The sequence below is a fragment of the Ranitomeya imitator genome, chromosome 10, assembly GCF_032444005.1.
Source record: "Ranitomeya imitator isolate aRanImi1 chromosome 10, aRanImi1.pri, whole genome shotgun sequence".
Classification (NCBI taxonomy): Eukaryota; Metazoa; Chordata; class Amphibia; order Anura; family Dendrobatidae; genus Ranitomeya; species Ranitomeya imitator.
This window is the reverse complement of record NC_091291.1, coordinates 38348291-38368228: the sequence shown is the minus strand read 5'-3', so window position 1 is coordinate 38368228 and position 19938 is coordinate 38348291. Positions and strand designations below refer to the sequence as shown.

General features: G+C 39.6%; 1 protein-coding gene across 3 annotated transcripts in view; it reads right to left on the bottom strand.

Annotated features, from left to right (window-relative positions):
• LOC138651741 (myosin-binding protein C, fast-type-like) overlaps positions 1-19938 on the bottom strand; it is a 158355-nt gene that overhangs the window by 42626 nt on the left and 95791 nt on the right. For all 3 annotated transcript variants that reach the window (XM_069742191.1, XM_069742192.1, XM_069742189.1), the window contains 8 exons: positions 11523-11565; positions 11307-11372; positions 7563-7789; positions 4978-5110; positions 3132-3256; positions 2293-2398; positions 2025-2191; positions 1781-1946 (listed from right to left, as the gene is read on the bottom strand). In XM_069742191.1, coding sequence (XP_069598292.1) covers positions 1781-1946; positions 2025-2191; positions 2293-2398; positions 3132-3256; positions 4978-5110; positions 7563-7789; positions 11307-11372; positions 11523-11565 — 1033 coding nt within the window. The remainder of the gene's footprint in view (positions 1-1780; positions 1947-2024; positions 2192-2292; positions 2399-3131; positions 3257-4977; positions 5111-7562; positions 7790-11306; positions 11373-11522; positions 11566-19938) is intronic.

The window sequence follows — 19938 nt, the reverse complement described above, 5'->3', positions numbered from 1 at the left end:
GTCTGCAAATTGAGATTCTGGTTTGGCTTTTATCCTAAATCATGCCGGCAAGGCTCGTTAAAAGGTTGATATTGACTTTTCGGATGGCTACCTCAAATAGGTGACACTAAGGTTCAAGTCCTCTTCTTCTCTAAAGGTGTGAAGATGTGATCTGCACATATAATTATTCGGAGGAGAATTGCATGGCCTATAAGTCTCCTTACACTATCCTGTCAGGCATGCCACTTTCCACAAGGAGAAACATTACCCCTTCAGACCTAAAACACACTATACAAAAAACAATACAAGTTGAAAAAATGCCTAAGCTCAGGCCAAGGTGACTGGTCCTTCATTTGGTAAAGTCCAATGTGCTACTGTATCTCTTCCGACTTCCCCACAAACAGGAACACTTGGTTCACTTGTGCATAAATGTGTTTTCGATAGGGGAGAAAAGTAACATCTGTTGTGGCATATTTTCACATTGGAGAATAAAAGTTGAAATTCATCATCATCTATTGGTAATCGTTTGAAAGCCTCCATAATCTATATATATAATTGTGTAAGGGTTTTTCCGTCTGTCTGTCCTGGAAATCCCACGTCTCTGATTGGTCGAGGCCCCCAGGCCTCGACCAATCAGCGACGGGCACAGCGACGATGATGTCATAATGGTTGCCATGCAGCCTAGCGGCCTCGACCAATCAACGACGGGCACAGCGACGATGATGTCATAATGGTTGCCATGGTTGCCTAGCGGCCTCGACCAATCAACGACGGGCACAGCGACGATGATGTCATAAAGGACGTAGACATCCCGCTTCTGATTGGTCGAGGCCGCCAGGCCTCGACCAATCAGAAACGGGCACAGTATCGACGTAGATGTCATAATGGTTGCCATGGCGATGATGATGTCATAAAGGTTGCCTCGACCAATCAGCGACGGGCACAGTCTGCCGCAAATTCTGGAACTGGGACATGCATATTCTAGAATACCCGATGCGTTAGAATCGGGCCACAATCTAGTAATTAAATAAACGGCTGGTCCTGTCGATATTTGTAAATACGGCTGATTTTTTTTATGCGTATGAGGCCCTTAAAGGGAGTTTTGCACCAGGTTTTTGCTTCCCCATCTGAAAGCAGCATGATATAGGTACAGAAACCCCGATTCCAGCGATGTATCACTTCATTTACTGGGTACAGTAATAATGATACAATCACATTTTCATCTGCTGCTCATCTAACAGAGCTCAGAATGCTGAGCTGTGTATAACCCCGCCCACAACACTAATTGGCAGTTTTCTATGCACACTGAAAGCTGCTGATCAGTGTTGGGGGTGTGGTTTGGCCAAGAGGCACCTAGCCCTGTAGTGATAATCTCATGCTGATAAAACACTGATTGTATTGAAACAGCCTAGTAAGTGACACACAGACACTAGTTACCAATATCATCCTGCTCTCAGATTGCACAGCCAAAACATATTGACTTATTCCCTTTATATTGTGGAACAGAAGAACACATATACCATGCCAAATAACATGTCTAGAGTCATTTTCCTTTATGAAGCCCTCTTCTGATTTAAAAAAATAATGCCCATATGGAAATATATCACTTTCGGTCTTAGAGATCATGAAGTCTAGTCTCCAATATGTTTCGTTCAAGGGCAATAATTCAAAGGAGGTCAAAGAAAGGAGCGGAGTCTCCATCCATTCTTGTTAGTTGTAGAAGATGGCTGCAAGTCTTTTGGAGAACATTGAGGATACGTGATTGAAGATAAAATCTATCCATGTGTATAGAGCTTCTTACCTGCCCTTATGACTCATCGTGATGCGTTTGCTTGGTCGGATCTCCACCCCATTTTTAAGCCACCGGCCGGTCACTTTTTCATCTGAAACTTCACATTTGAAGACAGCTTGTTCAGCGGCCTTTACAGTCAAGTCAGCGATTCCCTGCAGGACCTCTAGCTTCTTATCTGCCAGAAATATTGACATCATCGAGCTTGAGCTTATAAATCAGGACAATAATCAAGTATTCGTGGACAGAAAAGTACCTTCAATTACAAGGTCTGCTTCACAAGATCCGCCATTAGTTTCCACTCCGTAACGTCCAGTGTCTTCCTTATTGGTTTCATTAATGATCAAAATGTGTTTTTTGCCATCTTTTCTGAAACGATACTTTGTCATCTCGTCACGAGTCAGCTCTATTCCATCTTTCGTCCTTTAGAAATCGCAAAGGTAATTTTAATATTCCGGAGCTTCATTTATGACAAGACGCACAGGTTGTAAAATAAGAAAAAATAACAGAATTGTGATATTTACCAGACAACCTGAGCTCCTTCCTCTGACACCTCCACTTCTAATTCCACTTTGTCACCTACAAATGCCTGTTGGTCCTCAAGGGGTTTTTCAATTGTCACTGGAGGCTCTAATAAGAAAATAATATAGGGTAAAAACTTAAGTTTCCAAAAATATTTTGATTATGGGTTGGGCACTATGTCAATAGAAAGATGTTCACCTTACATAGTTATGTCTTAGTTTTTCGTAAAATAACGTAGACATCTAATGTATGTGCATATATCTATTATTGCTCATGTGAAGTTAAACTGATGAAGGTCACTTGGCCGAAACGTCGTCACTTTTTGGATTGCCTGCACTTTAAATAAATATATTCAAAATATTCATTGATTTTCTACAAGGGCCAAATTTGTTTCTCTACTTTATAAGGGATAGGATCCTACTTGTGCACCATATATTGAAGTGTTGTGGTACCGAGGTTCATGGAAGTCTGCATGAGCCCTAAATAAGCATATGCAGGCTTGGACTGGCCCAAAAGGACCCGTAAAATCCTCTGGTTCATGAGAAACAAATGAATATAGGTCTGACCCAGGCTTGGACTGGCCCACAGGAGAACAGGATAATCCTCCGATGGGCCACCACCCTCTTATATGAGCAGTACTTGGCCCTGTATACTTCAATCACTATGTACAGAGGCGGCATCTTATTTTTTTTTAGCAATCTACCCAGTTAATTGTTATATAAATTTGCGATTGAGGAAAATGTCACATTTGCATGTAGTTGAAAAGTGGGGCCCTGGAGTTGGTTACTGGTGGACACTTGTCACCCCGGCCCGACACACATACGTCTCAGTCTTCACTTACCTTTCACAAAGAGCTCCGTGGAACACCTTTCATCACCAACAACACACGTGTATTCCGCATCATCAGCCAGAGTGCATTTATTGATAGTCAGGATTCTTTTAAGGCCAATATTCTCAAATACATATCTGTCAATAGAAAAGATGTAGCCGTTACCTAATTATTCCGGTAAGTCAGAATTCAGTTTAGATTTTCTGGAAATTTAATTTTTTTGTCAATTAGAATTTATGTTTGTGAAAATAGAATCATCTGCATCTCTAGTGGAGAGGAGCGAATTTCTTGAAATTTGTTTTGACCGGATTTGCTTGAAATGAATAACATTCGTCTGGATCGAAATTGCTGTGAAATTGCAGTGAAAAGACAATGATTATGCTTTGATGTCTCTCCAGACTGCAAAGCTTATTAAATGGAAGGCAAAAATGAGTTAAAAAATAATATAAGCAGATACTCACTGGTCATCTGCCAGACTCTCAACTCTCCTGCTTCAACAGTTCCTCCCCTCGCTCCATCTGGTTACTCTTCACTTTTCAAATCGTCCAGCCATAAGCCTCATGTGATCACATAGTTGCGATCCAATTCACTGACCAGAGGACCGTGAAAGATTTAATGCCGGATGATTCAAGGAGTGAAGAGTGAGCAGAAGGAATAGGAAGATGATCTTCAGAGCAGCCGCGGCAACAGAGCAGGTGAGAGGCAAGCTTAGGAATAGTGAGTATAAGCCCTAAGAAAAACCCAGCAACATGGATGGCCTATTTTTTTCTGGAAATTTGTTAATCAAATCATGAAAAATTAGAAATTCATGAAATTCAAGACAAATTTGATTGATCACCAATCCATTTGCTAATTTCAAATCTGTACCAAATAGGAAGTCCTCAAGGAACCTCAATTTAATTTTGTGTGGGGCCACTGATCATCTATAACGGTGATCTAGCATTAGTAAAAAAAATATACTTGCATAGCTAACACAAAAATGCCAGTACCCTGCCCTGCGTATAATATACCCGTAGGAAGCGCTTGCCTATCTAGTTGCACTAGACTGGGGGAACCCCAATAAGAAAGACAGGTGGGGCTGTAAATATAAATCTTCAGACATAATTCATAGTTCACTTCTGAGCTGCAGATGGAATTTCATATGTGCTAGCTAGTTTATGGTTTCTTAGTAGAGTTACTTGGGACTGACACCTGACAATCTGTGATCATTTGCTTACACATGCCATCTACGTAGTCAACGGTGACTAATATGACTTTACCTAATAAGTCCATCCCAGCTCAATCTATAACATCTGATAATGATCTTAAAGCAGTAGCGTAACTAGAGTCCAATGGACCCCAGTGCAAAATTTTGACCTGTCCCCTACCTGCACGCTAAACAGATGTATTGGGTCTTGTTGCATTCTGGATACTATAAACACATATGTGTTTACCCATCCTCCACCTTCCTGATGCCTTCCTGCAATAATGTCCCCCGTCCTGGAATCCATACTGTAAAAATTTCCCCCATCCCAGGCCCCTTACTGGTAAAATGTCTCCCATCCAGGGCCCCTTTCTAGAATATAGGCCCCTATCCCGAGTCCCTTCCTGGTATAATGTACCCCATTATGGGCCACTTCCCGGAAAAATGTCCCATCCTGGCCCTTTTCTGCAATAATTTCCCCCATCCTGGACTAGATTAGTCACTCTGTGGCCCGTCTCTCCCGAACGGGACTGGTGGTGGCACTCTGCAACTGTGATCATTACACCGCTGTCATAAAGTCATGACGAATCATGGCGAGTTTGTTGTCAACTAGGCACAAAACCATAAAGGTATTGGAAGACTATGTACAGAAAAACTGTCCAGATTTTCACTTACTTGGCACTGGGTTTTATCACTTGCCCATTTTTCATCCATTTTACTGGAAGATCAGGGTTGGAGACCTCCACATGTATTTTAATCTTCTGATGTCTGTCTACAGTATAACAGTTATCAAGCTTCCTGGTAAAAGCTGCAGAATAAAACAAGACATTTAGTTAATCATTATATTATTACAAATATTTTCTAATATTCAACATGTTTGGGGAAAAAACGATTTGCCATTATTTGAAATTCGGTCAGTGGTTGACATCTGAGACCCTAATTGAGAGTGAAGGGGGCACAGTGCTGGTTTAGAGATGCATCAATTTTCACTGTTATCTCTGCACAGTAGCACTATAGCCCCCTCTTAAAAGCTAGGGGCTTGCTGCAGTTCCCTTCCTCGATGTGTGTTAGGGATCGCAGCTGTGCCGAGAAACTTCGACAGGATTCAGCAATAGAAATGAGCAGGTCAGGTAAAATTTGCTTGGATTTTCCAAGGAAATTAAATTTGCAGAGAAAATATTCTCAGTAAATATAATGACCCTTATTATAGTCTGGGGTCTCTCCAGACCCCAGAGCATAATAAACATAATATGTAAAAAAAAAAAAAATCCTTATACTCACTGCTCACCTTTCCGCCCCTTCGCTAATTACTGTCACCCATCCAGTCCTCACCGCATCTTCAGATCCTCCTTGCCACTCATACTTGATTTCCTGAGCACCTCCAGCTGTGACAGACATCTGGGTTTTAGGTGCCAAAGATGGTTCTGCGCAAGTGTGAGAGAGGTTGTGACATCATGACTAGAGGTGAGCGAATATGTTCAGAATTGGTTGCCGAATCTGAATTTGCCATATTTGTGCCGAATTTATGTTTGATAATCGGTTATGAACATATCTGTTCATTTCTACTCCCATTGACCCAACTGATGTTCGGCTGTGTTCGGCGAATACTGCAAAAACAATATTCGTAACCGATCATAATTGGGACCGAATTTTGAAAAATTTGCTCAACGCTAGTCGCGACATTACATTCATTCATTTCTACCCCCATTGACTCCAATGATATTCAACTGTGTTTGGCAAATATTGTAAAAACAAAATTCACCGCCTATCATAATTGGGACCAAGTTTTGAAAAAGTTGCTCAACTCTAGTCATGACTTCATGATGTACACCAACCTACATATGCACATGTGCAGAACCCTCTCTGGCACAAGTTCCGGCACACATTCAGATGGCCGAAGATTCCAGCACAAGTGGCGGAGGATCAGAAGATGCAGTGATGAAACGAGGACCGAATAGGTGGCGGCAAGTGATGATCGATGAGCAATGAGGAGAGTATGACAAATTTTTACTTTTTAACCTTTTGATAGATAGCTCATTACAGTTCAGAATCTGTGAGGAAGCGAATTGCAAAAAGATAAACATTTTCGAGAATGCAAATTTTTGTAAAATTTAAATAGAATTCAACTGCACTCAAATTTATTGACTAAGCACTATTCCAACACGTTAGTCCTATCACCCTTAATTGGGAGGGTGACATAGATCGTAAAGTGATGGCATATCCTAGCAATAAAAATAATGAAAGTAGTGTTTGGCAAAATTGGGAACATGAAATTGTTGTCCAAAAAGCTAGTCTTCATTTAAAAAAAAATTATATTATTGTAGAAAAAAAACAAAGTTCCAGATAAAATTACAATGGCAATTAATGTTATAATTCAACATAGTAAGATTAAGGTCGGGGTCACACGGGCTGATTCTACTAATGACACTCGGATCAAGTTCTGTCAGAGTTTGATCCGAGTGTCCTTTTAATGTGATCAGATTCTCTTCCATGAAAAAATCGCTGCACAAGTATGGAGAAGATGGAGAACTTAATTTCTCCATCTTCTCCATTGTCTGAGTTCCCGAACAAAAATTGCAGATCTACATTGTCTCATAGTATGACATTGGGCAAGCGCTATCCAACAAAACACTCGGCCGTGTTATACGCTAGCGTGAATGAGCCCTATTGAAAATGTCCAGCTTATTCATATAAGGACACTTAGACCAATGTTTTTCATTTGGGCTATGTAGATGAGTTTTTTTCACATGAATCAAATGTCCAGGTGGAAAAAAAATACAGTATCCAAAAAAAAAAAAATCGGGTCCCACATGGATCATAAGTATCGCATTAATTGTTTTCTGGATGAAAATTAGATAATTGTTTTTTTACACGTTTACGTAAACGCGTCCTAAAAGCTAAGCAGTTACATTCAATCTTATAAGAAATGTTATGATAAATAATATCTGAGTTTTTATTCAGTTTAGAATTATTTTAGCTCTAGGTATAATTTACCAATTTTAGTAGAAAAAGAAAAGGTAAATCAAAACACCTAAAAAAATCAAATCAGAGTCTAAAAAAGCAAACTGAATGAGACCCAAAACACTAACCCCTTTGTGTGTTTCTAGTATTGGAAGGATTAAAAATATCTCTCAGCAAATTGAAGACTCACCAGAATTGATTCTAATTTTTGCCTGAGATCATCACCTCGAGACTTAATGACTTGAGTGTTAATTTGTAAATTCCACCTAAGCCCATCAATAAGTAAACTTCACACTTACCATCAGTTTTCTGGATTTCAACTCTCTTTTTCTTAAGATGTTTCAACATTCCTCTGAGATCAGTTATTCCATGCTGGAAGGCAATTTTTTCATACTCGTTTGGTTTGGCGTTCCTCAATATTTCCAAGACATGTGGTGGGATATTTGCCATGGGGTCATCCTCGTCTTTTTTTTCTTTTTTTTTTGGCTCTACTTTCTTTTCTTCTTTTTCTTTCTTTTCTCTCTCACTTGGGTAAAGAGCAACAAAACGCAATGTTAAGAACTTGAATGAATGACTTTACTGTTGCATGAAGCTAACCTCTTTCTTGAAGGCGGTCAACCCAGCTTCCTGTGGATGTGGTTTCAGAAATCCCCATAAAAAGGGGATTTACAAACAGCTGCCATTGCCAGGGAAAGCCTTTTTTTTGTCCAGAAATTAACCCTGCCTAAATGTTGTAGTACGTGATGGCTTCTAGAAGAATGGACAGGTTATAGGGAATCTGTACATAGGATCGTACCACCTAAGTCATCAATTTGGGCTTGTAGGTCATAGGAAGCTGAATAAAATGACACCTTGATATCTGCGATCCGATGTCTTATTCCAGAAAGATCCAAATATTTCTTAATATGTAAATGAGCTGTTAAGATCTATGGTGGACTGGACATAGATCTCCCTGAGAATCTGCCTCCAGAGCTTATTTTAAATGAAAGGTAGAGTTACCAGTGTGAGACATGTAGATCAGGAGAGCAGACTGTCAGTCATTACATGTCTCATACTGGTAACTCTCTTTGCACTTACAATAAGCTCTGGAGACAAATTCTCAGGGAGATCTATGTCCGGCCCATAGATCTTAACAGCTCATTTACATATTAAAAATATTTGTGGATTTCTCTGGAATAAGACATCGGATCGCAGCTATCAAGGTATCAGTTTATTCAGCTTCCCAAGACCTGCATGTCCATATACACGGCTTAGGAGGGTTTATCCTATTGACAGATGGCCTTTAAGTTTACTAAAGTGTACAGCACTTGTTAGGAGGGCATGGGGTAGGCTTTATGACACAATATGGGGTCTTCAACCCTTTACTGAGGTATGTTTTTATTTTTGAAAATTTTTTATATCCTCTTTTTCTTACTAGATTTATACCTTTTTTATCCATTGACATAGTGTACAATGGTTTGTTTTTTGATGGACAATTTTGATTTTAACAAGTGGCTTGAATATAGCAGCATAATGCTTCAGATCAGTATGTTTATAACACTACTAATCTAGATTACCTTTTTTACGGTAAAAAGATGTTTGTGAAAAAGTTGTTTTTGTCATCTTTTTCCCCCAGACAAATAAATTAACTTTTTTCTTTTTCCAAAGCTGTAGCTATACAAAGACTTGTTTTTTGGATGTCAAGCTATTTCTTTCATTGGTATCAGTTTGGGCTATATGCAATCATTTTTTATTACTTTTACTAAATTTTTATGGGGAGGAGAGTATTTTTTATAGATTTTACTGGTTAAATCGTTTAAGATTTTCAGATTGGAGTATTGTGGCAATATCAAATATAGATCGAATAGAGAAGATCAAATTAATTTGATGCAAATCCTATTTGAAACGAATTTTATAAAATTCACAGGTATCGATGAAGTCAAACAACTTACGATTCAATTTGCATAAATTGCCTCAAAATTTTCTGCAAGATCAAAAATGAAAAGGATATACAGTACAGACCAAAAGTTTGGACACACCTTCTCATTTAAAGATTTTTCTGTATTTTCATGACTATGAAAATTGTACATTCACACTGAAGGCATCAAAACTATGAATTAACACATGTGGAATTATATACTTAACAAAAAAGGGTGAAACAACTGAAATTATGTCTTATATTCTAGGTTCTTCAAAGTAGCCACCTTTTGCTTTGATGACTGCTTTGCACACTCTTGGCATTCTCTTGATGAACTTCAAGAGGTAGTCACCGGGAATGGTTTTCACTTCACAGGTGTGCCCTGTCAGGTTTAATAAGTGGGATTTCTTGCCTTATAAATGGGGTTGGGACCATAGGTTATGTTGAGCAGAAGTCTGGTGGATACAGAGCTGATAGTCCTACTGAATAGACTGTAAGATTTTGTATTATGGCAAGAAAATAGCAGCTAAGTAAAGAAAAACGAGTGGCCATCATTACTTTAAGAAATGAAGGTCAGTCAGTCCGAAAAATTGGTAAAACTTTGAAAGTGTCCCCAAGTGCAGTGGCAAAAACCATCAAGCGCTACAAAAGTGCACTGGCTCACATGAGGACCGTCCCAGGAAAGGAAGACCAAGAGTCACCTCTGCTTCTGAGGATAAGTTTATCCGAGTCACCAGCCTCAGAAATCACAGGTTAACAGCAGCTCAGATTAGAGACCAGGTCAATGCCACACAGAGTTCTAGCAGCAGACACATCTCTACAACAACTGTTAAGAGGAGATTGTTTTTCTGTATCCACTGTAACTACATCCACTTTGCACAAGGACTTTGCAGTTTTAATGGAAAAATAAAGAATTGGAAATTTTAAAAGGAGCTGGAACTACTAACTTTTTTTACATATTGTGTTAAGAGGAGACTTTGTGCAGCAGGCCTTCACGGTAAAATAGCTGCTAGGAAACCACTGCTAAGGACAGGCAACAAGCAGAACAGACTTGCTTGGGCTAAAGAACACAAGGAATGGACATTAGACCAGTGGAAATCTGTGCTTTGGTCTGATGAGTCCAAATTTGAGATCTTTGGTTCCAACCACCGTGTCTTTGTGCGACGCAGAAAAGGTGAACGGATGGACTCTACATGCCTGGTTCCCACCGTGAAGCATGGAGGAGGAGGTGTGATGGTGTGGGGGTGCTTTGCTGGTGACACTGTTGGGGATTTATTCAAAATTGAAGGCATACTGAACCAGCATGGCTACCACAGCATCTTGGGGTGAGCTGGACTCCAGAGTGAATGCAAAAGGGCCAACAAGTGCTAAGCATTTCTGGGAACTCCTTCAAGATTGTTGGAAGACCATTCCCAGTGACTACCTCTTGAAACTCTTCAAGAGAATGCCAAGAGTGTGCAAAGCAGTCATCAAAGCAAAAGGTGGCTACTTTGAAGAACCTATATAAGACATAACTTCAGGTGTTTCACACTTTTTTGTTAAGTATATAATTCCACATGTGTTGATTCATAGTTTTGATGCCTTCAGTGTGAATGTACAATTTTCATAGTCATGAAAGTACAGAAAAATATTTAAATGAGAAGGTGTGTCCAAACTTTTGGTCTGTACTGTATATATATTTTTAACTTTCATTTTAATTTGAAAAGAAACATAAAAGGTCTATAAGTGCACTCTTATTGAGATTTGCATACTTCCAGGCATATTCCGACTAGACGTGTCCAGCTTCGCTCAATTCACTTGTCTTGAGCGATGCCATGCATGTCTAGTCGGCATGTGACCACATGCATGCAAAACACATACTTGCGGTCATGCGCCCGCTCCCTGTGCCAGCACCGGAGGAGCCTGGCAGTCCACAAGGTGCACAGTGTGAGGATACACAAGATTGCCATCAGATAGAGTGACTGCAGACTTGAACCACAAGCATGGACGACCCCTTTTAAGATGAACGTGGAGGGCGAATATATATATAGACCATCTATTCTGTCCGGTAAAGTTTGGCACTAAAGTGGGGGGCCCAATTTCATGCCTTTGTCACTATTAGTATTGAATATAACAATATGGTCAATGCAAATTAATATTTGGTTACGTTTTCTTAAGAAGAGCACTAAAATCAAGTTCTCCGGCATCAGTTCTCTTTCCTTCTCCACCGGGTCTAGAAACAAATAGATTGAAGCAAAAAGTTAGCAATAGGACAAAAATAAAGACAAAAAAGTAGTATTAGGTGTTTAAAGGGGCTGTCAACTTTAAATAACCCCTTTACACATTATATTGACTTAGGGTAGGTAATAAATTAGATACTTACGACCTCTTGAAGGCTTTTAATATGTTTCCATCATCACCAGCATCTGCAATTACAATAAAAGGTGAGGTTTCTTACATAAAAAAGTTGCATAACAAAAATGCCACCAAGGTGCCCTGCGTCAGCTCCCGTCCACACAATCTATAAAGAGGCGCAAAAGACAATTCTATTTCAATGCATTCTCATGGATGATGCAATTAAAGTTAGGAGTTCCTAATTTATAAATTCTTAAGGTGAATTATTATATTACAATTTTGGGGGTGCAGATGTTGGAGGCCCCACCGAGGCAGTATTTCCAAAAGCTACACCTCTACAGAGACTAATTCTAGTGTCCGTCACAATATTATGTAACTTTATAGTATGATGATGTGACATCACTGCTACTATTACTCCTGTGCTAATATTTCACCTAGTACTGAGACGTTACTATCTTATTCCTGAAAATTATGGTCAGAGACAAGCAAAATTTTCAAAATTCACTGAATTCTTAAGACTAGAACAGTTTGCACCATTTTGCACTTTGTCAAATATTGAAACAGCCAGGCAAGGCTCAGATGATCTCCAGAATGTGTTTACCCATAATGCCTTTGAGCTATCACATCCTGTGATAAAGTACAGCCAATCAGGAGGCAGTGTTACAATATGTATAAAAGCAGAAGAAAGAAATGCAGCAGCCATATTGTTACAAAACTGTAATCATTGGGTTTAATATCCAATTATCCATCACTACGTTTATTATATCTGTACCATGCCATAACTGCATTTAATTTCCATATACAGTGGCATTACTATGTTCATTATTTTTGTATTGTGACATCACTGTATATATTGATTATGGATGGTGACATCACTGTGTTTATTGTCTCAGTACTGTGACATCACTGTATTATCCATATACTATTACATCACTGTGTTTATTATCCCTGTACAATGTCATTACTGAATTTATTATCCCAGTACTGTGACATCACTGTGTGTATTATCCCTGTACTGTGACATCACTGTGTGTATTATCCCTGTACTGTGACATCTCTGTGTTTATTATCTCTGTACTGTGACATCTCTGTGTTTATTATCCCTGTACTGTGACATCACTGTGTATATTATCCCTGTACTGTGACATCACTGTGTGTATTATCCCTGTACTGTGACATCACTGTGTGTATTATCCCTGTACTGTGATATCTCTGTGTTTATTATCTCTGTACTGTGACATCTCTGTGTTTATTATCCCTGTACTGTGACATCACTGTGATTATTATCCCTGTACTGTGACATCACTGTTTATTATCCCTGTACTGTGAAATCACTGTGTGTATTATCCCTGTACTGTGACATCACTGTGTATATTATCCCTGTACTGTGACATCACTGTGTGTATTATCCCTATACTGTGACATCACTGTGTGTACTATCCCTGTACTGTGATATCTCTGTGTTTATTATCTCTGTACTGTGACATCACTGTGATTATTATCCCTGTACTGTGACATCACTGTGTGTATTATCCCTGTACTGTGAAATCACTGTGTGTATTATCCCTGTACTGTGACATCACTGTGTGTATTATCCCTGTACTGTGACATCTCTGTGTTTATTATCCCTGTACTGTGACATCACTGTGATTATTATCCCTGTACTGTGACATCACTGTTTATTATCCCTGTACTGTGACATCACTGTGTGTATTATCCCTGTACTGTGACATCACTGTGTTCATTATCCCTGTACTGTGACATCACTGTGTGTATTATCCCTGTACTGTGACATCACTGTGTTTATTATCCCTGTACTGTGACATCGCTGTGTTTATTATCCCTGTACTGTGACATCACTGTGTGTATTGTCCCTGTGCTGTGACATCACTGTGTATATTATCCCTGTACTGTGACATCACTGTGTTTATTATCCTTGTACTGTGACTTAACTGTGTGTATTATCCCTGTACTGTGACATCACTGTGTGTATTATCCCTGTACTGTGACATCACTGTGTTTATTATCCCTGTACTGTGACATCACTGTGTGTATTATCCCTGTACTGTGACATCACTGTGTGTATTATCCCTGTACTGTGACATCACTGTGTATATTATCCCTGTACTGTGACATCACTGTGTTTATTATCCCTGTACTGTGACATCACTGTGTGTATTGTCCCTGTGCTGTGACATCACTATGTGTATTACTCCTGTGCTGTGACATCACTGTGTGTATTATCCCTGTACTGTGACATCACTGTGTGTATTGTCCCTGTGCTGTGACATCACTGTGTGTATTATCCCTGTACTGTGACATCACTGTGTGTATTATCCCTGTACTGTGACATCACTCTGTTTATTATCCTTGTACTGTGACATCACTGTGTTTATTATCCCTGTACTGTGACATCACTATGTGTATTACTCCTTTACTGTGACATCACTGTGTGTATTATCCCTGTACTGTGACATCACTCTGTTTATTATCCTTGTACTGTGACATCACTCTGTATATTATCCCTGTACTGTGACATCACTGTGTTTATTATCCCTGTACTGTGACATCACTGTGTGTATTATCCCTGTACTGTGACATCACTGTGTTTATTATCCCTGTACTGTGACATCACTATGTGTATTACTCCTGTACTGTGACATCACTGTGTGTATTATCCCTGTACTGTGACATCACTGTGTTTATTATCCCTGTACTGTGACATCACTGTGTGTATTATCCCTGTACTGTCACATCACTGTGTATATTATCCCTGTACTGTGACATTGCTGTGTTTATTATCCCTGTGCTGTGACATCACCGTGTTTATTATCCCTCTACTGTGACATCACTGTGTGTATTATCCCTGTACTGTGACATCACTGTGTGTATTATCCCTGTACTGTGACATCACTGTGTTTATTATCCCTGTACTGTGACATCACTGTGTATATTATCCCTGTACTGTGACATCACTGTGTTTATTATCCCTGTGCTGTGACATCACTGTGTGTATTGTCCCTGTGCTGTGACATCACTATGTGTATTACTCCTGTGCTGTGACATCACTGTGTGTATTATCCCTGTACTGTGACATCACTGTGTGTATTATCCCTGTACTCTGACATCACTGTGTTTATTATCCCTGTGCTGTGACATCACTGTGTTTATTATCCCTCTACTGTGACATCACTGTGTGTATTATCCCTGTACTGTGACATCACTGTGTTTATTATCCCTGTACTGTGACATCACTGTGTTTATTATCCCTGTGCTGTGACATCACCGTGTTTATTATCCTTCTACTGTGACATTACTGTGTGTATTATCCCTGTACTGTGACATCACTCTGTTTATTATCCTTGTACTGTGACATCACTCTGTATATTATCCCTGTACTGTGACATCACTGTGTTTATTATCCCTGTACTGTGACATCACTGTGTGTATTATCCCTGTACTGTGACATCACTGTGTTTATTATCCCTGTACTGTGACATCACTATGTGTATTACTCCTGTACTGTGACATCACTGTGTGTATTATCCCTGTACTGTGACATCACTGTGTTTATTATCCCTGTACTGTGACATCACTGTGTGTATTATCCCTGTACTGTCACATCACTGTGTTTATTATCCCTGTGCTGTGACATCACCGTGTTTATTATCCCTCTACTGTGACATCACTGTGTGTATTATCCCTGTACTGTGACATCACTGTGTGTATTATCCCTGTACTGTGACATCACTGTGTTTATTATCCCTGTACTGTGACATCACTGTGTATATTATCCCTGTACTGTGACATCACTGTGTTTATTATCCCTGTACTGTGACATCACTGTGTGTATTGTCCCTGTGCTGTGACATCACTATGTGTATTACTCCTGTGCTGTGACATCACTGTGTGTATTATCCCTGTACTGTGACATCACTGTGTGTATTGTCCATGTGCTGTGACATCACTATGTGTATTACTCCTGTTCTGTGACATCACTGTGTGTATTATCCCTGTACTGTGACATCACTGTGTTTATTATCCTTGTACTGTGACATCACTCTGTATATTATCCCTGTACTGTGACATCACTGTGTTTATTATCCCTGTACTGTGACTTCACTGTGTGTATTATCCCTGTACTGTGACATCACTGTGTGTATTATCCCTGTACTCTGACATCACTGTGTTTATTATCCCTGTGCTGTGACATCACTGTGTTTATTATCCCTCTACTGTGACATCACTGTGTGTATTATCCCTGTACTGTGACATCACTGTGTTTATTATCCCTGTACTGTGACATCACTGTGTTTATTATCCCTGTGCTGTGACATCACCGTGTTTATTATCCTTCTACTGTGACATCACTGTGTGTATTATCCCTGTACTGTGACATCACTGTGTTTATTATCCCTGTACTGTGACATCACTGTGTTTATTATCCCTGTACTGTGACATCACTGTGTTTATTATCACTGTACTGTGACATCACTGTGTTTATTATCCCTGTACTGTGACATCACTGTGATTATTATCCCTGTACTGTGACATCACTGTGTGTATTGTCCCTGTGCTGTGACATTACTATGTGTATTACTCCTGTACTGTGACATCACTGTGTGTATTATCCCTGTACTGTGACATCACTGTGTGTATTATCCCTGTACTGTGACATCACTGTGTGTATTGTCCCTGTGCTGTGACATCACTGTGTGTATTATCCCTGTACTGTGACATCACTGTGTGTATTATCCCTGTACTGTGACATCACTCTGTTTATTATCCTTGTACTGTGACATCACTCTGTATATTATCCCTGTACTGTGACATCACTGTGTTTATTATCCCTGTACTGTGACATCACTGTGTGTATTATCCCTGTACTGTGACATCACTGTGTGTATTATCCCTGTACTGTGACATCACTGTTTTTATTATCCCTGTACTGTGACATCACTGTGTTTATTATCCCTGTACTGTGACATCACTGTGTGTATTATCCCTGTACTGTGACATCACTGTGTTTATTATCCCTGTACTGTGACATCACTATGTGTATTACTCCTGTACTGTGACATCACTGTGTGTATTATCCCTGTACTGTGACATCACTCTGTTTATTATCCTTGTACTGTGACATCACTCTGTATATTATCCCTGTACTGTGACATCAATGTGTTTATTATCCCTGTACTGTGACATCACTATGTGTATTACTCCTGTACTGTGACATCACTGTGTGTATTATCCCTGTACTGTGACATCACTCTGTTTATTATCCTTGTACTGTGACATCACTCTGTATATTATCCCTGTACTGTGACATCACTGTGTTTATTATCCCTGTACTGTGACATCACTGTGTGTATTATCCCTGTACTGTGACATCACTGTGTTTATTATCCCTGTGCTGTGACATCACTGTGTTTATTATCCCTCTACTGTGACATCACTGTGTGTATTATCCCTGTACTGTGACATCACTGTGTTTATTATCCCTGTACTGTGACATCACTGTGTTTATTATCCCTCTGCTGTGACATCACTGTGTTTATTATCCCTGTACTGTGACATCACTGTGTGTATTGTCCCTGTGCTGTGACATTACTATGTGTATTACTCCTGTACTGTGACATCACTGTGTGTATTATCCCTGTACTGTGACATCACTGTGTTTATTATCCTTGTACTGTGACATAACTGTGTGTATTATCCCTATACTGTGACATCACTGTGTGTATTATCCCTGTACTGTGACATCACTGTGTTTAATATCCTTGTACTGTGACATCACTGTGTATATTATCCCTGTACTGTGACATCGCTGTGTTTATTATCCTTGTACTGTGACATAACTGTGTGTATTATCCCTGTACTGTGACATTACTGTGTGTATTATCCCTGTACTGTGACATCACTGTGTTTATTATCCCTGTACTGTGACATCACTGTGTGTATTGTCCCTGTGCTGTGACATCACTATGTGTATTACTCCTGTACTGTGACATCACTGTGTGTATTATCCCTGTACTGTGACATCACCGTGTTTATTATCCTTGTACTGTGACATAACTGTGTGTATTATCCTTGTACTGTGACATCACTGTGTGTATTATCCCTGTACTGTGACATCACTGTGTTTATTATCCCTGTACTGTGACATCACTGTGTGTATTATCCCTGTACTGTGACATCGCTGTGTTTATTATCCTTGTACTGTGACATACCTGTGTGTATTATCCCTGTACTGTGACATCACTGTGTGTATTATCCCTGTACTGTGACATCACTGTGTTTATTATCCCTGTACTGTGACATCACTGTGTGTATTGTCCCTGTGCTGTGACATCACTATGTGTATTACTCCTGTACTGTGACATCACTGTGTGTATTACTCGTGTACTGTGACATCACCGTGTTTATTATCCTTGTACTGTGACATAACTGTGTGTATTATCCTTGTACTGTGACATCACTGTGTGTATTATCCCTGTACTGTGACATCACTGTGTTTATTATCCCTGTGCTGTGACATCACTGTGTTTATTATCCCTGTGCTGTGACATCACTGTGTTTATTATCCCTGTACTGTGACATCACTGTGTTTATTATCCCTGTGCTGTGACATCACTGTGTTTATTATCCCTCTACTGTGACATCACTGTGTGTATTATCCCTGTACTGTGACATCACTGTGTTTATTATCTCTGCACTGTGACATCACTGTTTATAATCCCTCTACTGTGACATCACTGTGTTTATTATCCCTGTACTGCGACATCACTGTGTTTATTATCCCTGTACTGTGACATCACTGTGTTTATTATCCCTGTACTGTGACATCACTGTGTTTATTATCCCTGTACTGTGACATCACTGTGTGTATTATCCCAGTACTGTGACATCACTGTGTTCATTATCTCTGTGCTGTGACATCACTGTGTGTATTGTCCCTGTAGTGTGACATCACTGTGTGTATTATCCCTGTACTGTGACATCACTGTGTTTATTATCCCTGTACTGTGACATCACTGTGTTTTTTATCCCTGTACTGTGACATCACTGTGTGTATTATCCATGTACTGTGACATCACTGTGTTTATTATCCCTGTGCTGTGACATCACTGTGTGTATTATCCCTGTGCTGTGACATCACTGTGTTTATTATCCCTGTACTGTGACATCACTGTGTTTATTATCCCTGTACTGTGACATCACTGTGTTTATTATCCCTGTACTGTGACATCACTGTGTTTATTATCCCTGTGCTGTGACATCACTGTGTATATTATTCCTGTACTGTGACATCACTGTGTTTATTATCCTTGTACTGTGACATCACTGTGTGTATTATCCCTGTACTGTGACATCACTGTGTGTATTATCCCTGTACTGTGACATCACTGTGTTTATTATCCCTGTACTGTGACATCACTGTGTGTATTGTCCCTGTGCTGTGACATCACTATGTGTATTACTCCTGTACTGTGACATCACTGTGTGTATTACTCCTGTACTGTGACATCACCGTGTTTATTATCCTTGTACTGTGACATAACTGTTTGTATTATCCCTGTACTGTGACATCACTGTGTTTATTATCCCTGTACTGTGACATCACTGTGTGTATTATCCCTGCACTGTGACATCACTGTGTGTATTATCCCTGTACTGTGACATCACTGTGTGTATTATCCCTGCACTGTGACATCACTGTGTATATTATCCCTGTACTGTGACATCACTGTGTTTATTATCCCTGTACTGTGACATCACTGTGTTTATTATCCCTGTACTGTGACATCACTGTGTTTATTATCCCTGTACTGTGACATCACTGTGTGTATTATCCCTGTACTGTGACATCACTGTGTATTATCCCTGTACTGTGACATCACTGTGTTTATTATCCTTGTACTGTGACATAACTGTGTGTATTATCCCTGTACTGTGACATCACTGTGTGTATTATCCCTGTACTGTGACATCACTGTGTTTAATATCCTTGTACTGTGACATCACTGTGTATATTATCCCTGTACTGTGACATCACTGTGTGTATTATCCCTGTACTGTGACATCACTGTGTGTATTATCCCTGTACTGTGACATCACTGTGTTTATTATCCTTGTACTGTGACATCACTGTGTGTATTGTCCCTGTGCTGTGACATCACTATGTGTATTACTCCTGTACTGTGACATCACTGTGTGTATTACTCCTGTACTGTGACATCACCGTGTTTATTATCCTTGTACTGTGACATAACTGTGTGTATTATCCTTGTACTGTGACATCACTGTGTGTATTATCCCTGTACTGTGACATCACTGTGTTTATTATCCCTGTGCTGTGACATCACTGTGTTTATTATCCCTGTGCTGGGACATCACTGTGTTTATTATCCCTGTACTGTGACATAACTGTGTTTATTATCCCT